This window comes from Oryzias latipes, chromosome 5 (assembly GCF_002234675.1).
Source record: "Oryzias latipes chromosome 5, ASM223467v1".
Classification (NCBI taxonomy): Eukaryota; Metazoa; Chordata; class Actinopteri; order Beloniformes; family Adrianichthyidae; genus Oryzias; species Oryzias latipes.
Window position 1 is genome coordinate 1,693,215 of NC_019863.2, and position 15,517 is coordinate 1,708,731.

The window sequence follows — 15,517 nt, forward strand, 5'->3', positions numbered from 1 at the left end:
AAAAAGTATTTTAAACAGGGGCGGAGCTATGGGGTGGGCGTTTGCCCCCCAATGTGTGAGTCAATGTTGGTATCACAATTGGCAAGGATTAAGAAATAATCCATGCAAACTTCTTTAAGCAGGACAAAATGACAGTTAAACATTTAGTTACATTACATTAAAATACCACATTCTCATTTGCCACCCTTCTAAAGTCTTCTGCCCCCTCCCTCCACCCATATAAAACGTTGTAGCTCTGCTTACTGATCTAAAATGTATGAATATTTTCATTATTTGTGTTGTTGTTGTTGTTGTTGTTGCGTGGTAGTTTTTTTTTTTTGGTCCATTTGTTGACCCTACCCCCCTCACTTCCCTCCTGTATCCCTCACAGGAGGATTATTATTTTTAAATAAAATAATAATAATAAAAAACAGTTTTTACTTAATATGCTATGAATTTGGGCAAAAATGAATACGTTGCAAAACTTCAACATGATTAATAAAAAGCCATACAGACATTAAAATTGAAAATAAAAGCATTTAGAAAACAAAGTTTGGGTTATTCACCTACTGCAATTTTTCACTCAAGCATCATAAATGATGTAATCAATAAAAATGAAAAACCTTAGCTAAAACGAAAATATTATGTGGCAATAACTGTAGAAAAAAAGGAAGAATCAATACAAAAATTGTAAGCAGAGCAAAAATGACGGTTAAACCATTTCATTAACATTAAGTTAAGTGATATTAGTTGTGTTATTGTTGTTGCGTTGTGTGTTTTTGGTCCTTTTGTTGACCCCACCCCCCTCACTTCCCTCCTGTGTAATCCTCCACAGCGGCAGACAGACAGGGAACAACGACTGACGCTAACAAAGCGCCACTTTGACTTCATCTGAGCGCCTTTTTAACCCAACCACCTGGTAAGTGACTGGTGTCTAAACGAGCCGAGCGTCGGTCCAGCACCCCGCCGTCCGTGGTGACTTCACGGGGCACGTGTCGCCGTAAAAACCGAGTATTTGTCGGTCCTTCCTCCTCTTCTGGCTAGCCACCTAGCTAACGGACCGAGAAAAGCCTCACCGACTTCCGTTACTGTCAGCTAGCTCGCTCCGCTAGCTTAGCCGTGCCGGGTTTGGTCTGAAGGAGGAGAACTAACATTTAAGATGGAAACCAGAAGGGGGCTGTAGCCACGGTTCTGGTTCCGGGCGTGGAGCTTTGAACCAATGTCCAGCCCCGGCCTCAGATAACACATTTATTATTAAAAGATGGTGTAGGGTTCGCATCTGTCGTTTAGCAGCGGCTGGTTAGCTAAGCTATGGCAGCGTACGGTAAGTCTTTTGTAAACAGAACATCCGCTCGGATGAATAAAATGTAGGCCCTCGTAGTTATTATTTAGTGTGATTACAGTTTGTTTTTTTAAAGGGTGTTTAGAAATAAATCAAGTAAAAGGAGAAATGGGTGTAGCTTGGCTGGCATCGGGGTGGGTCATTATATGTCGTCGCCTGTGCGGAACTGTGTCATCATCCAACTGCTCGACATCTGTGACTGCAGGTTTACTTCATGAAACGTTTTCTCATCTGTTCACACCGAGCTGCGACTAGTTCAGGAAACGAAATGGTTCGCCTCGGGGGCTGTTTTCAGACAGAGACGGGCGTGGGGCTTAGCTAAGGCTGAAGGTTCGTGGCATCTTTAGGCCTCAGTGACACTGAAGGAAGAAGAAGATGACATGTTCTAATGCTGGGTCTCCTCTTGTCTCCAGTTATGGCAGCGATCAGGAAAAAGCTGGTCATAGTCGGAGATGGAGCCTGTGGGAAGACCTGTCTACTCATAGTTTTTAGTAAGGACCAGTTTCCTGAGGTCTACGTCCCCACAGTCTTTGAGAATTATGTCGCTGATATTGAAGTTGATGGCAAACAGGTACGGACTTTTATCCTTCTATCACTCTTTGAAACGTTCATCTAAATGTTGTTGTGTTTGTTTGTTGTTTTGCTGCTACCGCTGTGTCCTTCACCTACAGCGGAGACGGGTAAATAAAGAGCAGGAAGGAATTGGACACATTTGTTTAACTAGATTTAGCCAAACGGTGGGGTCCATCAGAGGCACACAGTTGTGGCACACTCTACCACAGCACATTAGAAACTGGGAAAACCTTCAAAACGCTCTTAAACAATGGCTGAAAACAAACCAGTCCTGCAGGCATTGATGTTTTTGTGTTTCTTGGGTTCTTTAGACTCGTGTTTTATTGTAAATAAACAAATAAAATAAATAAAACTCATGAAACTACATCTTACATTAGATTTTGACAATAAAAAGGTGTTAAGGACCCAGTTGGAAAGTTGTGTTTTTCACACGTTCTTGTGACATTTCTCTGATGATGGAGCACAAATAGAAAGAAAATTAAGATGAAAATTGCATTTCTGTGTATTTTAGCTCGTTGTGAATCAGGAACAGATGAACAAATGCTGTTTGAAAAAAGAGCTAATTTGTACATAGCAAATGCGATGGACTGAGCTTCCTGCTCCGCTCCATTCTGATGCAGACAAATCGATCCATGAACGTCTTTGTTTTCCTCATCCGAGCGGGAATCTCTGATATAGGTATATGTAAGCTAGCAGGAGAGAGTGTAAAGAAATGGAGGCCCTGCACCCACCAACAACTCAGGTGAATTTCTGATGAACTACTGTCGCTCCGCAGAAACTATGTCCTAGAAAACGACACAGGTGTTTTGATTTCAGCTAAAAAAACCTGCAAAATCCTGACTAAAAGACTACTAGGAAGGCTTTTCCCATAGATGAGAAGATGTGGGTTTTTAATGTGGACATTAGTCTGCTGTCAACAGAGGGACGTGTTGATCCTCTGCTCCTGCTCAGTTGACAGGAAACACGACCCAAACAAACCAGCTGCCAAATCAAACATGGGGAAGTATTATAAAACGTCTTTAAAATGCTATTTGACATGATTTTAGATGAATAAGCGTTTATTTGGGGTTAAAATTCATGTTGATACAGAGACAAGAACTTAAAAAATTGTAGTATTTTTGTGCGAAATCTAAGTTAATATCCAGCTTTTTATATTGGTCTGTAAAATCCAATGTTTGGGTAAATCATTTTTAATCTTGGTTTCCATATTTTTGGTCAGAAGTTCGAGTCTTAAATGTTAATCTGCCTGTTTAAAATCAAGCTAAAGTTACAAAGGTGTAAAATAGATTTGGTTAAATCTGGAATCGCATTTATAAATAGTGTCTGTCTTCTCAAAAACTGTAAGGACAGCAGCCCAGGAAGAAAAGCAGCAACCAAACCTTTAAGCAGCTCTGATAGCTAATATCAATGTGTCTGAATATGAACAGGTTTCAACTCTTGATAAAAGACACAAAAGTGTTAAAATCTTTTTTTGTTTAAATCAAGTTCTCTCAAAGTTTTTGTCTCATTCGTTCCGATTTTTCCAAACCAAAGTCATCATAGCAGCATAGAACAGCTTCTTTGGTTTGAGACATGAAGGTTGATGCTCTCTTCTGCAGGTAGAGTTGGCGCTGTGGGATACAGCAGGACAAGAGGACTATGACAGGTTGCGTCCTCTCTCTTACCCCGACACCGATGTCATCCTCATGTGCTTCTCCATCGACAGTCCAGACAGTCTTGGTGAGTCTAACCAGGTTCTGCCACTTCCTAAAACTTAACCTGTCCAGCCGCCAAACTGTTTATGAAAGGATGGTCACGGAAAAAGCCTTTTAAATATCGTTTTCAATTATTTTTATTTTGTGGAAAATTTGGAGGCCAAACTACAAAGAGCAGAATAAAGTATGTATTTATTTAGATTTCCCTTTTCCATCCAAAACTGTTTTAACACCATCCGTTAAAGACCCACTCTGAAATCAAGTTTTTGGTGTTCTTAACGTGTTCTTGTGACATTTTTCTGATGACAGAGGACGTGTCTGCATAAAGAAAATGAAGCTTAAAATTGAATTCTATTCAAATGGTTATGAATCAGAGGTCCGGGACCACGTGCCGCTCTCTGACGCATCTTTGGAGGTGGTCTCGGTTCGTGTCCAATGGGACAGAGCATCGGTTCGCGCCGATTTTCCTCAGTCTGAATACAATCTGACCTCGGAGCAGAACAACTGGACCAAACCGGCCACCGTAGCCGATGTGAACAGAGTGGGAATGTAACAGATGAGCCGCGGACAAAAAGAAAGCAGCGCTTGTCGTGTTATCAAACAGAAAAAAAGGGTCCAACTGTTTATTTGTTATAATGTTTATTTGAAAATGCTTCTCACGTTTTTCTGTCTCGTTACGCGACACGCGTTATTGCTCGTCACCGCCCTGCAGCGCGCCTCCAACAGACCTTAAAAAGCGAGTAAAAAGTGTTGAGCCTGACGTTGGGGCACACGTTCAAAATTTGTGACAAATATATCAAGTTTGAATAAACTAAAAGCGCAGGACTTCCATGTCTTCTGCCTGTAGTTGCTTTGCCCCGCCCTCGTAATTCCTGACCAATAAGGGATGAGCTCTTTAGCCACGTGGTTTTGCTCACAAGCTTTAGTCCGGAAACTGGGAAGTCTGCTTGACTGTCGTCTCAATTCGGACCAGAAACGAGGTTCGGGACTCGATCTGGACCAAATTAAGCGGACCGACTCTAGAATCCACCCAGAACTAGACCAAGCAGTTTGAAAAAGACATATTTCTATATTTGTGACATAGAAAATACGCCGGGCGGTCCACAGCCTCCCTGCTCTGCTCCATTCTGATGCATCCACCTGCAGACAAATGGATCCATGAACGTCTTTGTTTTCCTCGTCTGAGCTGGAATCTGGATCAGAACTGGACGGCTGGGCGGCTACCATGTTGCACCAGTGATGTTGGGTTGTGTGGGGACAATGCTGATTAAACGTAATTTAAAAAAGCTTTAAAATCATAAATGTTAGTGTTGGTTAGTATCAAATCACATGATAGTAATCACATACATCACATATTAATTATCAGTGTCTCTGGATTCACTTTTGTCTTCTGCTCTGCTTTCTCCTGGCTTTCAGAGAACATTCCTGAGAAGTGGACTCCTGAAGTGAAGCATTTCTGTCCCAACGTTCCCATCATCCTGGTGGGAAATAAGAAAGATCTGCGGAACGATGAGCACACCCGGAGGGAGCTGGCCAAAATGAAGCAGGTAAAAGCTCAGCGTGCCACAGAAACCCCCGTCAACAAACGCACCTCCTCATAACAGAATAACAGAGTCGTTTCCCTTGATGCCTGCGCAGTAGCTTGATTGGGGTTGTGGTTGGTTTTTCTGCAGGAGCCTGTGAAACCAGAGGACGGGCGGGACATGGCGAACCGGATCGGCGCCTCTGGATACATGGAATGCTCCGCAAAAACAAAAGACGGAGTGAGGGAAGTGTTTGAGATGGCCACCAGGGCTGCACTACAGGCCAGGCGAGGAAAGAAGAGCAATAGATGCGTCCTACTGTAAATGGGGGGGCATGAGGACTGCTTCCTACGAGGGGGGGCAGGGGTAAAAAGAAGGAGAATTAGGTCAACCCTGCCCCCAGATACACCCACACGAAAGACTGTTCTCCCCTGTTTTTACTAAAAGTGTAACGCTTATACTGTTTTGTCTTACGCAAGAGTAGTCAGGTTCTGTCAGTATTTTGAGGTTCTGGAAAATACTTTTTTGTACTTTTAACATAAGTAAAATCTGCCACAATGAAGCCTCCTTTAACACTTCTGTAATCAAAGGGTCAGCTAGGGGACCTGGTGTGTCATACCTGCCAACTACAATGAAGTGCTTAAGCCCTGCCTGCTGATCTGAGGAATGTCCACAGCCAACCAGGGGGCAGAACCCGCCCGCACACTGTGACCCACACCTTTCCAACCAACTGATGCACAAGTGAAGGTTAAAATTGGAGTCTGTGCCTCATATTCAAATTTCTGGTGGCATTCCCATAACGGGACCCATTTTTCTGTTGGTAAAGATCTTTCATTTGAGTGAATCCAGCTTTTCTCACACGTGGAGGGAGCGTTTGAGACCTGAATGCTTTTGGCACATGCATTCCAGAGTTTGGGTTCAGCTCAGTGATAGTGCAACATGAAGTGCGCTTATGAGATGGTGGGCATCGCAGATTGAACACGAGCCTCGCTGCGGTCCCCGTCCAAGGGGCCTGACACACCGCCGATTTTTCACGATGAAATGTTTCAATCCCCTGAACTACTTCATCAAATACCAACCTTATGTATCATTTTAGAACATCTGCAGTTGGGAAGAATAAAATTGTCAGTGCTCCTTGGTGGAAAACCTCTCTTTTGTTACATTAAAGTCCCACTCCAATCGTCTGTTGTGAAAGCGTTTATTCAAATGATGAAAATGACGTTGTTTTTAGCCCAAATCAAGAAGACTTGTTGTTTTTTAGAACATGGTTTCTGCAAAGTGACAGGAGTTCAGTAGAAATTCACCTCTGACTTGTGGGCGGGTCTGTCTAAACCCCCTATTTCTGTCCCCCGTTTGTTAACACGCTCGCCCGCTAGCTTACCGCCCCCCACAACCCCAACTCTACATTACCGGTGGAACAAAACGTACAACATTGGAGCTGTCCAGCCGAATGCCAGGAATATGATGTTAACGCATCTGTCTGCATTTCAGTTTCAACAGAGAGCTTTTCAAAAGTCTGCTACTGATTCATCACAATCTGATTCTGAAAGATGACATTTTAAGCTCCACTGCCTTTATCCATCAGAAAACTGCCACAGAAACATGTTAAAAAAAAAAACCAACCCTAGTTTGTGCTGTTTTTAACATGGAGGACATTTATGAAGGAAATTAGAATCAAACCTCGTCTTTGTTTTTTCTCGTCTTAGCTGGAAACGTTCTGAACCGTAACGGCTGGATAGCTTTGATATCGTTTTTGTAACTTTAACCCTTGTGCTATCTTGAGCCTCCAAGGCACTTTAACATTGGGAGTTGGGTCATCTAGACCCACTAGACAGTGCTCTGAACCTTTTTTCTTCAATGATTTGTGATCTTCACTGGTGTCCATGGATTACATGAAATCTTTCCACCTTTATCCACCTTTGTCATGGTAGGGAGAACACCTCAATGGAAGGGGGGGGGGGTCATCTAAGATAGCACATGGGATTAGTTGGGGTTGTGAGGGGCTGTAAGCTAGCGAGAGAAAGTCTGAACTAAAGATTGATGGGATAGAGAAAGTCTGAACTAAAGATTGATGGGATAGCGGCGTAGAGTTACTCAGTGCCAGTAGTCCTGCCCAAAACTCCGAGGTGAATTTTGAATGAACTACTGCTGCCGTGCACCAAAACCCCATTTTCATGGGAGTGTCTTTAAGCAAATCTTGGTCAGCCCGTGCTTTAAATTCATCCCGCTTCCAGACATGAAAACACGTGTTTGGAAACCATCTCAAACCTTCAGGTGGTTTTATTCTGCATCAAACAAAAGTTAGACTGAGAACTTGGTTCTTTAGGGATTTGGTTTATGATTTTATTCATGCAGGATTTCAAACAAAAGCTCTGCTTCCTAACCATCCTTTCTGTATGGAAACACCCCGGACTAAATGAGACCAGACGGCCTCCACCACCACCACCACCCCCCCAATCAGGAAAGAAGAGGATTAATGCGGAGCTGCAGTGACTGATGCCGGATTATTGCAGATGATTGATTTGCACAAATACATCCACATTTCTGGAGTCTTTTTAATCCAGTGCTATTCTGATGAAGCCTTTCAGCTGAAAGCTTGCGTGGTCGTCATGTACCGTTTGAGGCTCCTGGAGGTAAACACAGCAAAAGCTGAATCCTCTCGAGTGACGAGGTAAACATTTAAGGGACAAGGCAGCTTGTTTTTGGAGAACTTTGTCTTGTGCTAACGTTGGAAGTGGGGTCATCTGGACCCCACAAGACGGCACAAGGGATAAATGATCAGGCGTCAAAGGTAAAGTCTGTGCACCGGGCTACTAAACCACAGCCACCGTGAAGATGAGGATGGCAACAGTGGGGTCATCTGGACCCAGTAAAATGATAGCTTCGCAGCCTCAGGCACAGTCATTCATCCTTCTTGGCTAGCAGCCCCATGCGGACCAAAAAGACCGGAAGCGCTGCCACTGCAGTCAGAGCGGCCGCCACCAGGGGGCGGTAGAAGAGCCAGCCCGCCGCTATGACGATGAGAGACAGCGAGCAGGAGACGCACAGGGCAAAGATCTTCAGGCCGACCGACACCAAGTCCCTGACGATGGGAATCCAACTCACTGCAGACACACAGGAGGATGAAGAGCCAGGGCAGCATGGGGGGGGGGGTCAGAGAAGGTCAGTGAGCAGAGGTTTACCCAGCGTGTGAAGGATGCGCGTGACCAGCTGAACGCCGATGAACATGAGGGCCCAGCCTGCTGCCCGGAGTCCCCACGTCTTCAGGCTGTTCAGCTGCTGCTCCTTTGCAAACACCTCCTGCAGGAAACAGAGCACGCCGTCACAAACAACACAGCACGCCGTCACAAACACGCGCTTCTTTTAGCGACAAAATCAAACTTCAGCACACCTCTGCAGAGAGCTCCTCCTCATAAAGGATCTCCAGAAGGTGACCTGCTTTGGTTTTAAAGGCCACCAGCTGCTCCCCCCTTTGCATGGCCACAATACTGACCTGAAACGAGCAGAGCAGTGTTTTAGTGCAAGACCTGCTGACCTCTCCAGGGTGTAACACACCGTCACCCAAGTTACAGCAGCTAGGATAGGCTCCAGCAACCCCTTGATCCCAAAGGGGATTCAACAGAAAATAGATGAATGTTACATTTATTTTGGAAGTTTTTCAAGTTATTTTGAGAAAAATTCTTTTAATCTTTCAACATTTGTGTTAAATTTATGGTGATTAAATGGTAAATGGCGTGTATTTATTTACAACTTTACTGCCTTCCTTGAAGTGTGTGCGTTACAGACACAGTCCCATTCACACACACACACACATTCACACACTGACGGCGGCTCCACTGCTGAACGCCGGCACCAACCTATATGCTTCCAAATTGATTTTTCTGAATTCCTTTAAGAGATTCGCCTTCTTTCAGCATCACTTTGGTTTACTTGGGGTGTTAATCTTTGTCCTGTAAAAATGTGGAGGAGCTGCTGGAACTAAACTACAAATAAATACAAGTACCTTGCACTTTTCCAAGAACAACTACAAGATTTACTGTGTGAAATACAGATCTGCAAAAAGAAAAGCATTAATTTATCCCTTGTGCTGTCTTGTGGGGTCCAGATGACCCCACCAGAACCTTTTTTCTTCAACGATTTGTGATCTTCACTGGTGTCCATGGATTACATGAAATCTTTCCACCTTTATCCACCTTTGTCATGGTAGGGAGAACACGTCAATGCAAGGGTGGGGTCATCTGGACCCCACTAGATAGCACAAGTTAAGTACCACCCTGGAGCTTGTTGGGAGCACCTACAGTTTGAGGCGGGCCGAGGGGCGTGTCCTCCCCACTCAGTCCAGCGAAGGAGAACCGCACACGAATGTCCCCGACCTCAGAAGATCAGAAACACACATTCTGGGTCAGCGCCAGAACCTCAGACCCAAGAAGACTACCGTGAGAAGTGGAGCCGCCTCTGCTTACCTGTGGCCTGAGCGGGAACTGAGTGTGATAGAAGTAATCATCATGAACGGAGAGGAAGGAGTCCAAGAGGGAGCGTGGAAAAGCCCGCAGACTCAGAGTCTGGAACTTGTTGATTTGGTCCACCAAACCTGAGGTTGAGCCATGGAGAAAGAATTACATCTGAGTGCAGCGTCTGCACCACAGGTTGGATTGTTGGCTCAAAAACAACAACAACCTTTAGACAAAGTGAAAGGTCCAGCCTGGACTGCAGGAGCCACCACTGTCACACTCTCAACCGCCATGGCACTTCCATGAAAGGGACATGTCAAGTTACATCACACACACGTGGAGGTCTGGTCTTCATCATGGCATACCTGGGGTTTTGGTGACCTATTTCTTGATCAAAATTCCTGCTGTTGATCAGCTCCGACTTCCACTCAGTGTCTGGAGCAAAACAAAGAGAAGCACATCTTTCCGGGGCCAAAGCCAATCGCAGCCAAAGAGGAGAAATAAGGGGGGAGCCACTCACTGTAGGTGTAAGTGGTCTCTGTTTTGGATTCTCCGTTCTCCTGATAGTCTCTGAAAGTTCATTTGAAAAACTCTGACATGTTGGCAGATCCCTACATTCTTGAACTTGGTCCTGCAACACTGACCTGCTCTCCCTGTACTCCACCCACTGATACATCTCCACCTCCCTCTTCAGCTTCACCGCCTGCACCACCACCTTGTAGTTGGGGTCATGAAGAGCCTGCACACACAGAGATGCACATTAACACTGTAAGTCCCAGCGCTCTTTTCATTATGATTGTGCCGTTTTTACAGACAATCAAAAAAAAAAACTTTCATTCTTCAGGACAGTTTCTGCATAGCGGCAGGAGTTTATCAGAAATTTGCCTCTCAGTTGCAGGCAGGACGGTTGGCGCAGAGCAACCCCGCCCCCCTTTCCCCCGCCTGTTGTTGAGAGCAGGGAGAACTTATTTTTTTCATGATATTTTTTCTTTACTGCAAGTTCTAAACTGGCCAATCAGATGCTTCGATGAAAGTATGTGGAGCACAACAGGATGTCGCATGTCGAACCTTCACAAATTTTGATTGACAGATTCTCCTAAGCACGCTTTCAGTGATAGAAGTGGCTTTCCAACAAGCTCATCACTGAGCGGACAGCTTGACAAGCGTTGACTGAGACCGACTTGGCCCAATCACTGCTTACTGACCATCTCTGGCTCCAACGTGGTCACATCCGTAGTTCTAAAGAATTGACTTCATTTTGTTGGAGCAGGAAGAAAGTCATTTTTTCTGGCTGATGTCACACTCACTCAGCCCAGTTCTTCTATAGTCATTGGTAAAAACTCTGAATTTTGTCATTAAAGTCCCACCTTTTTTTACCTTAAATCCCCTTTGTATTAAAAAAAGGTTATTATTCAAATGCTATTACAGTAGTTTAGGACAGAAGCATAGAAATAAAGAGATATTTCATCATTTGTCAATGACACTGGATTAAGAATTTTCAAAATCAACATCAACGATCCAGAACAAAGGTAACTTCTGCACAGCAGCAGCGCTCATTGGGTTCTACCTGAAAGGTGTGGAGCTTTGCAGACAGGTGAACTAAACGCTGATTGTTCTGCAGTTCTAGGTCGGGGTGAGGCCCCAGAGACACCACCTGAGAGAAACCTTCATCCAGGGAGGATGCGGTCTGCAGAGCCCGACCCTGAAGAAACAGACGGAGAAACCCGACAGGTGACGATCCAGACCCGTGGCGGCTTCATCTGATGACTGACAGAGCCGTGCTCCTTACCTCGTTGGTGAAAAGAACATAGATCGAGAGAAAAAACAGTCCAATACCGAGGACTGTTCCTCCTGCAGTGTCGCCCAGTTTCTCCAGGAATCCAGGGTTGTGTTTGACAGTGACCCGCCTGTGTTGATCTGGCACTTTACCTGGATGCTAACACAACAACACCTGGATGTACACAAATGCTGGAGGAAGACACTGATTTCACAGTAATAAGTGTAAATGCATTCTTACAGTGGCCCAGAAGGGTCACAACACTTTAGATTTCGCACACCCAAATAACACACTATAATTTGTCACAACATTAAAAAAAAAAATCACTCACAACACAAAACAACAATTCACAACACTTTAATTCAGTGAGTTAAAGTGTTGTGAGTTATTATTTGGTGTTGTGAGTTAATTTTTTTTAGTGTTGTGACGAATTGTAGTGTTATTTTGTGTTGTGAAAGTGTTGTGCTGTGACCCTTCTGAGCCACCGTACATTCTAAATGAGGGAATGTACCAATGCATAATCTACAACATGAATAAACAAGAACTACAAAAAGTCTATCCTTAGCAAAAAGTACTACATTACAAGTGTATTTATTACTTTTACTTGAGTATAGGCTTGGCAAATATACTAGACCACGTATGTGTACCAGTGTAGGAAGTATGCTAATTGAATACTTCTATCTAAAGACCAAATTGAAACATTTTAAGTTTACTATAGTATCTGAAAAGCAGCCTTCAAGTATACTGCCTCTGTTTAACTTAAACATAGACTAGACTACTTTTTGCTAGGGGTAACTTCCTATAATACTCCCCAATCGCAGTTCATTCATTCTTAATCAACTGTGATGTCCGTGATAACTACAGCAAGAAGAACTAGTATTAAAGCAGACTAACTGGTTCAATCACAAAAGACAAACTCTTCTGTCCAGAACAGCATGTTTAAATATTGGTACTTGCTTAAAAAACACGCCAGAAATGTAATAAATTCACTTACAAACTGTGCAGAAGACATTTTTCCGGCTCGATTTACTCTTTTAACAACAGTTGAGTTGATGTTAGCAAACTGAAAGACTGTGGACGCGCAGGTTAGCTTTACCTTACAGAGTATCCCGACATGCATTTGGGGGGGCGGGGGCAAGATGGTTGTCAGTGGGAAGTTTGGGCGTGCCTTCGCAAACCTATTAAGACGACATATCAAGCATACCCCTCAAGGGGTTATGGGTAATGGCGTTTAGTGCACGACAGCACAGCGAACTCATGATTTCTTGTGCTTTTTAAAAGCATAAAATACTTCAGTAAAATGTAAAAGCCTTAAAAAGATATTTGATAAATACGTTTCTTCTGTCGTTAATGTTTCCATCCTATTATAGCAGCTCATAAGAAGCTTAAAACACCTGTGTGAAGATGCGTTCAAGGTTGGCTCAAAATTTAGGATTTCACTTTGTCCCTCGAATGTTGCGGGATTGTCTGGTCGGATTTCAGTGAACTTGACCTTTTGTTTTAGAAACCTCTCCTTCGTTTCACCTGGAGAGGTGGAGCTTTGTAAATAAATATATTTAGCTAAACCAGTCCTTCCATAATTATGATAAATATTATTATTAGTATTATTATTATTAGTATTATTATTAGTATTATTAAAGTTGAAAGGAGGGAGCATCACCTCCTTTGTCTTTTCTAAGGTCTGATTGCTTGCTGGTGTGTGATCAGAAAGTTACTTGACTGCTTAGAAATTGTTTACATGCTTTAAAGATTTGGGCTTTTCATCAAACAAAATGGTACTCTCTTTGTGCCTTTATAGAACCTGTTTTTCAGAGGAAGCAGGTCATGAACAACACTTGGTGTCACAGTGTCAATATATATCATGGAAAACTAAATGTCCATTCATTCATCTACCACTGAAGACGGACATGTGAAATGAAAAGCGTTAACTAAAGACAAATCCTTAACTCAGGACTCTGCAACCTGAGGTTTTGGAGCCACTCTGGGCTTTATTAACCCTTGAATAAAGATTAGGTTTGTGGTTTTGATCCAGTTCCTTTAGTTAATAAAATGTTGTCATTTTTAATTAAATATTTAAAGAGCCATGCCAGTGAAAACTGTTTTTGGTGTTTTTAACATGTTCATGTGGCATTTTTCTCATGATCAAGGACATACAGTGGTGGACAAAATTGTTGGTAGCCCTCAGTTAGAGAAAGAAAGTCCCTAATGCTCACTGAAATGACTTGAAACGTTCAAAAGTAACAAATTAAAATGTATTAAAAATCAAATAATCAAAATCAGCCATTACTTGAGTTGTTGATTAACAGAATTATTAAAAAAAAGAAAACTAATGAAATAGGGCTGGACATAGATGATGGTACCCATAACTTAATATTTTGTTGAACAACCTTTTGAGGCAATCACTGCAATGAAACAGTTTCTGTATTTGTCAATGAGCCTTCTGCACCTGTCCACAGGTATTCTGGCCCACTCCTCATGAGCAAACTGCTCCAGTTGTCTCAGGTTTGACGGGTGTCTTCTCCAAATGGCATGTTTCAGCTCCTTCCACTGATGTTCAATGGGATTCAGATCTGGGCTCATAGAAGGCCACTTCAGAATAGTCCAACGCTTTTCTCTGAGCCATTCTTGGGGTTTTTGGCTGTGTGTTTTGGATCCTTGTCCTGTTGGAAGACCCATGACCTGAGACTGAGACCAAGCTTTCTGACACTAGGCAGCACATTTCTACCCAGAATGCCTTGATAATCGGGAGATTTCATTTTACCTTGCACAACTTCAAGACACCCTGTGGCAGATGCAGCAAAGCAGCCCCAAAACAGAACTGAGAGCCTCCTCCATGTTTCACAGTAGGGACAGTGTTCTTTTGGTTGGATGCTTCATTCTTGAGTCTACCAACATAGAGCTGATGTGCCTTACCAAAAAGCTCCAGTTTGGTCTCATCTGTCCAAAGGACATTTTCCCAGAAGCTTTGTGGCTTGTCAACATGCATTTTTGCTAATTCCAGTGTGGCTTTTTGATGATTTCCTTTCAACAGTGGTGTCCTCCTTGGTCGTCTCCCATGAAGTCCACTCTGGCTCAAACAACCATGAATGGTGCGATCTGACACTGATGTACCTTGATCTAGGAGTTCACCTTTAATGTCTCTGGAGGTTGTTCTGGGCTCTTTGGATACAGTTCCAACTATCCGTCTCCTCAATTTGTCATCAATGTTCCTCTTACATCGTCCAGGGAGGTTGGCTACTGTCCTGTGGGTCTTAAACTTCTGAATAATATGTGCCATTGTCGTCACAGGAACTTCAAGCTGCTTAGAGATGGTTTTATAGCCTTTACCTTTACCATGTTTGTCTATAACTTTGTTTCTAATGTCCTGGGACAATTCTCTCCTTGACTTTCTGTTGTCCATGTCCAGTGTGGTTCACACCTTTTCACCAAACAGCAACGTGACTATTTGACTCCCTTTAAATAGGCAGACTGACTGATTATGGGTTTGAAAACAGCTGTGATGTGAATTAAAGGTCATACCTGAGTTCATCATGACCCTTTGGGCAATTAGTTCTAAGTCTTTAATGGAGGGACCATCATTTTTGTCCAGCCCTATTTCATTAGTTTGTTTTTTTAAAGAATTCTGTTAAACAACTCAAAAGTAATGGCTGATTTTGATTATTTCATTTTCTATAAATTGTAATTAATTGTTACTTTTGTACGATTCAAGTCATTTCAGTGAGCATTGTGGACTTTCTCTAACTGAGGGATACCAACAATTTTGTTCACCACTATATAAAAGAAAATTTGGCTCAAAATTGCATTTCTGAGTATTTCTTTATACAAATTGTTGTGAATCAGGAGCAGACAAATACGGCGTTTAAAAAGCAGTGATGTGGTGCTACAAGCTCCCTGCCCTGCTCCATTCTGATCATCCACCTGCAGACAAATAGATCCATGAACGTCTTTGTTTTCCTCGTCTGAGCTGGAATCTGTTTCTAAACTGTACGGAGAGATAGCTCCAATATTGCTCGCCATTTTTGTTGCACCTGTAACATTAGATTGGGGGTAAGATATTTGGCTGTAAGCTAGCTGGAAAGCGTGTGACCAAAGGGATAATGGGAAGTCAGAGCAGGCTCACTCCACACCAACTGTCCTGCCCGTAACTCAGAGGGGAACTTCTGATGAACTGCTGTCGC

General features: G+C 43.2%; 2 protein-coding genes across 3 annotated transcripts; one reads left to right on the forward strand and one right to left on the reverse strand.

The window, feature by feature from the left end:
• The first annotated feature begins 764 nt into the window (after positions 1-764).
• Positions 765-6,295, forward strand: LOC101173444 (transforming protein RhoA). 2 transcript variants are annotated; one of them, XM_004086108.4, is made up of 5 exons: positions 765-898; positions 1,735-1,892; positions 3,493-3,613; positions 5,005-5,135; positions 5,262-6,295. In XM_004086108.4, the coding sequence occupies exons 2-5, from the start codon at positions 1,737-1,739 to the stop codon at positions 5,433-5,435; spliced, it is 582 nt and encodes a 193-aa protein (XP_004086156.1). In that variant the 5' UTR covers positions 765-898; positions 1,735-1,736; the 3' UTR covers positions 5,436-6,295. The 2 variants fall into 2 exon arrangements, with proteins under 2 accessions (XP_004086156.1, XP_020557110.1); XM_020701451.1 differs by lacking the exon at positions 765-898 and adding an exon at positions 1,016-1,303.
• Positions 6,296-7,425: 1,130 nt separating this feature from the next.
• tmem43 (transmembrane protein 43) lies at positions 7,426-12,466 on the reverse strand. Its single transcript, XM_023954706.1, has 12 exons — positions 12,334-12,466; positions 11,352-11,498; positions 11,130-11,264; positions 10,207-10,301; positions 10,083-10,132; positions 9,928-9,997; positions 9,789-9,859; positions 9,575-9,702; positions 9,410-9,484; positions 8,503-8,604; positions 8,294-8,411; positions 7,426-8,215 (listed from the first exon to the last, which is right to left on the reverse strand). Exons 1-12 carry the CDS (start codon positions 12,457-12,459, stop codon positions 8,013-8,015), a joined length of 1,320 nt encoding a protein of 439 aa, XP_023810474.1. The 5' UTR covers positions 12,460-12,466; the 3' UTR covers positions 7,426-8,012.
• Positions 12,467-15,517: the final 3,051 nt, after the last annotated feature.

Coding starts and splice junctions, on each gene's coding strand:
- LOC101173444 (XM_020701451.1), top strand. Junction 1,893..3,492: donor TTGAAGTTGATGGCAAACAG/GTACGGACTTTT, acceptor TCTCTTCTGCAG/GTAGAGTTGGCGCTGTGGGA. Junction 5,136..5,261: donor AGCTGGCCAAAATGAAGCAG/GTAAAAGCTCAG, acceptor GTTTTTCTGCAG/GAGCCTGTGAAACCAGAGGA.
- tmem43 (XM_023954706.1), bottom strand. CDS start 12,459: ATGCATGTCGGGATACTCTGTAAGGTAAAGCTAACCTGCGCGTCCACA. Junction 10,302..11,129: donor CAAAGCTCCACACCTTTCAG/GTAGAACCCAAT, acceptor CTGTGTGTGCAG/GCTCTTCATGACCCCAACTA. Junction 9,998..10,082: donor AGAGACCACTTACACCTACA/GTGAGTGGCTCC, acceptor GTTTTGCTCCAG/ACACTGAGTGGAAGTCGGAG.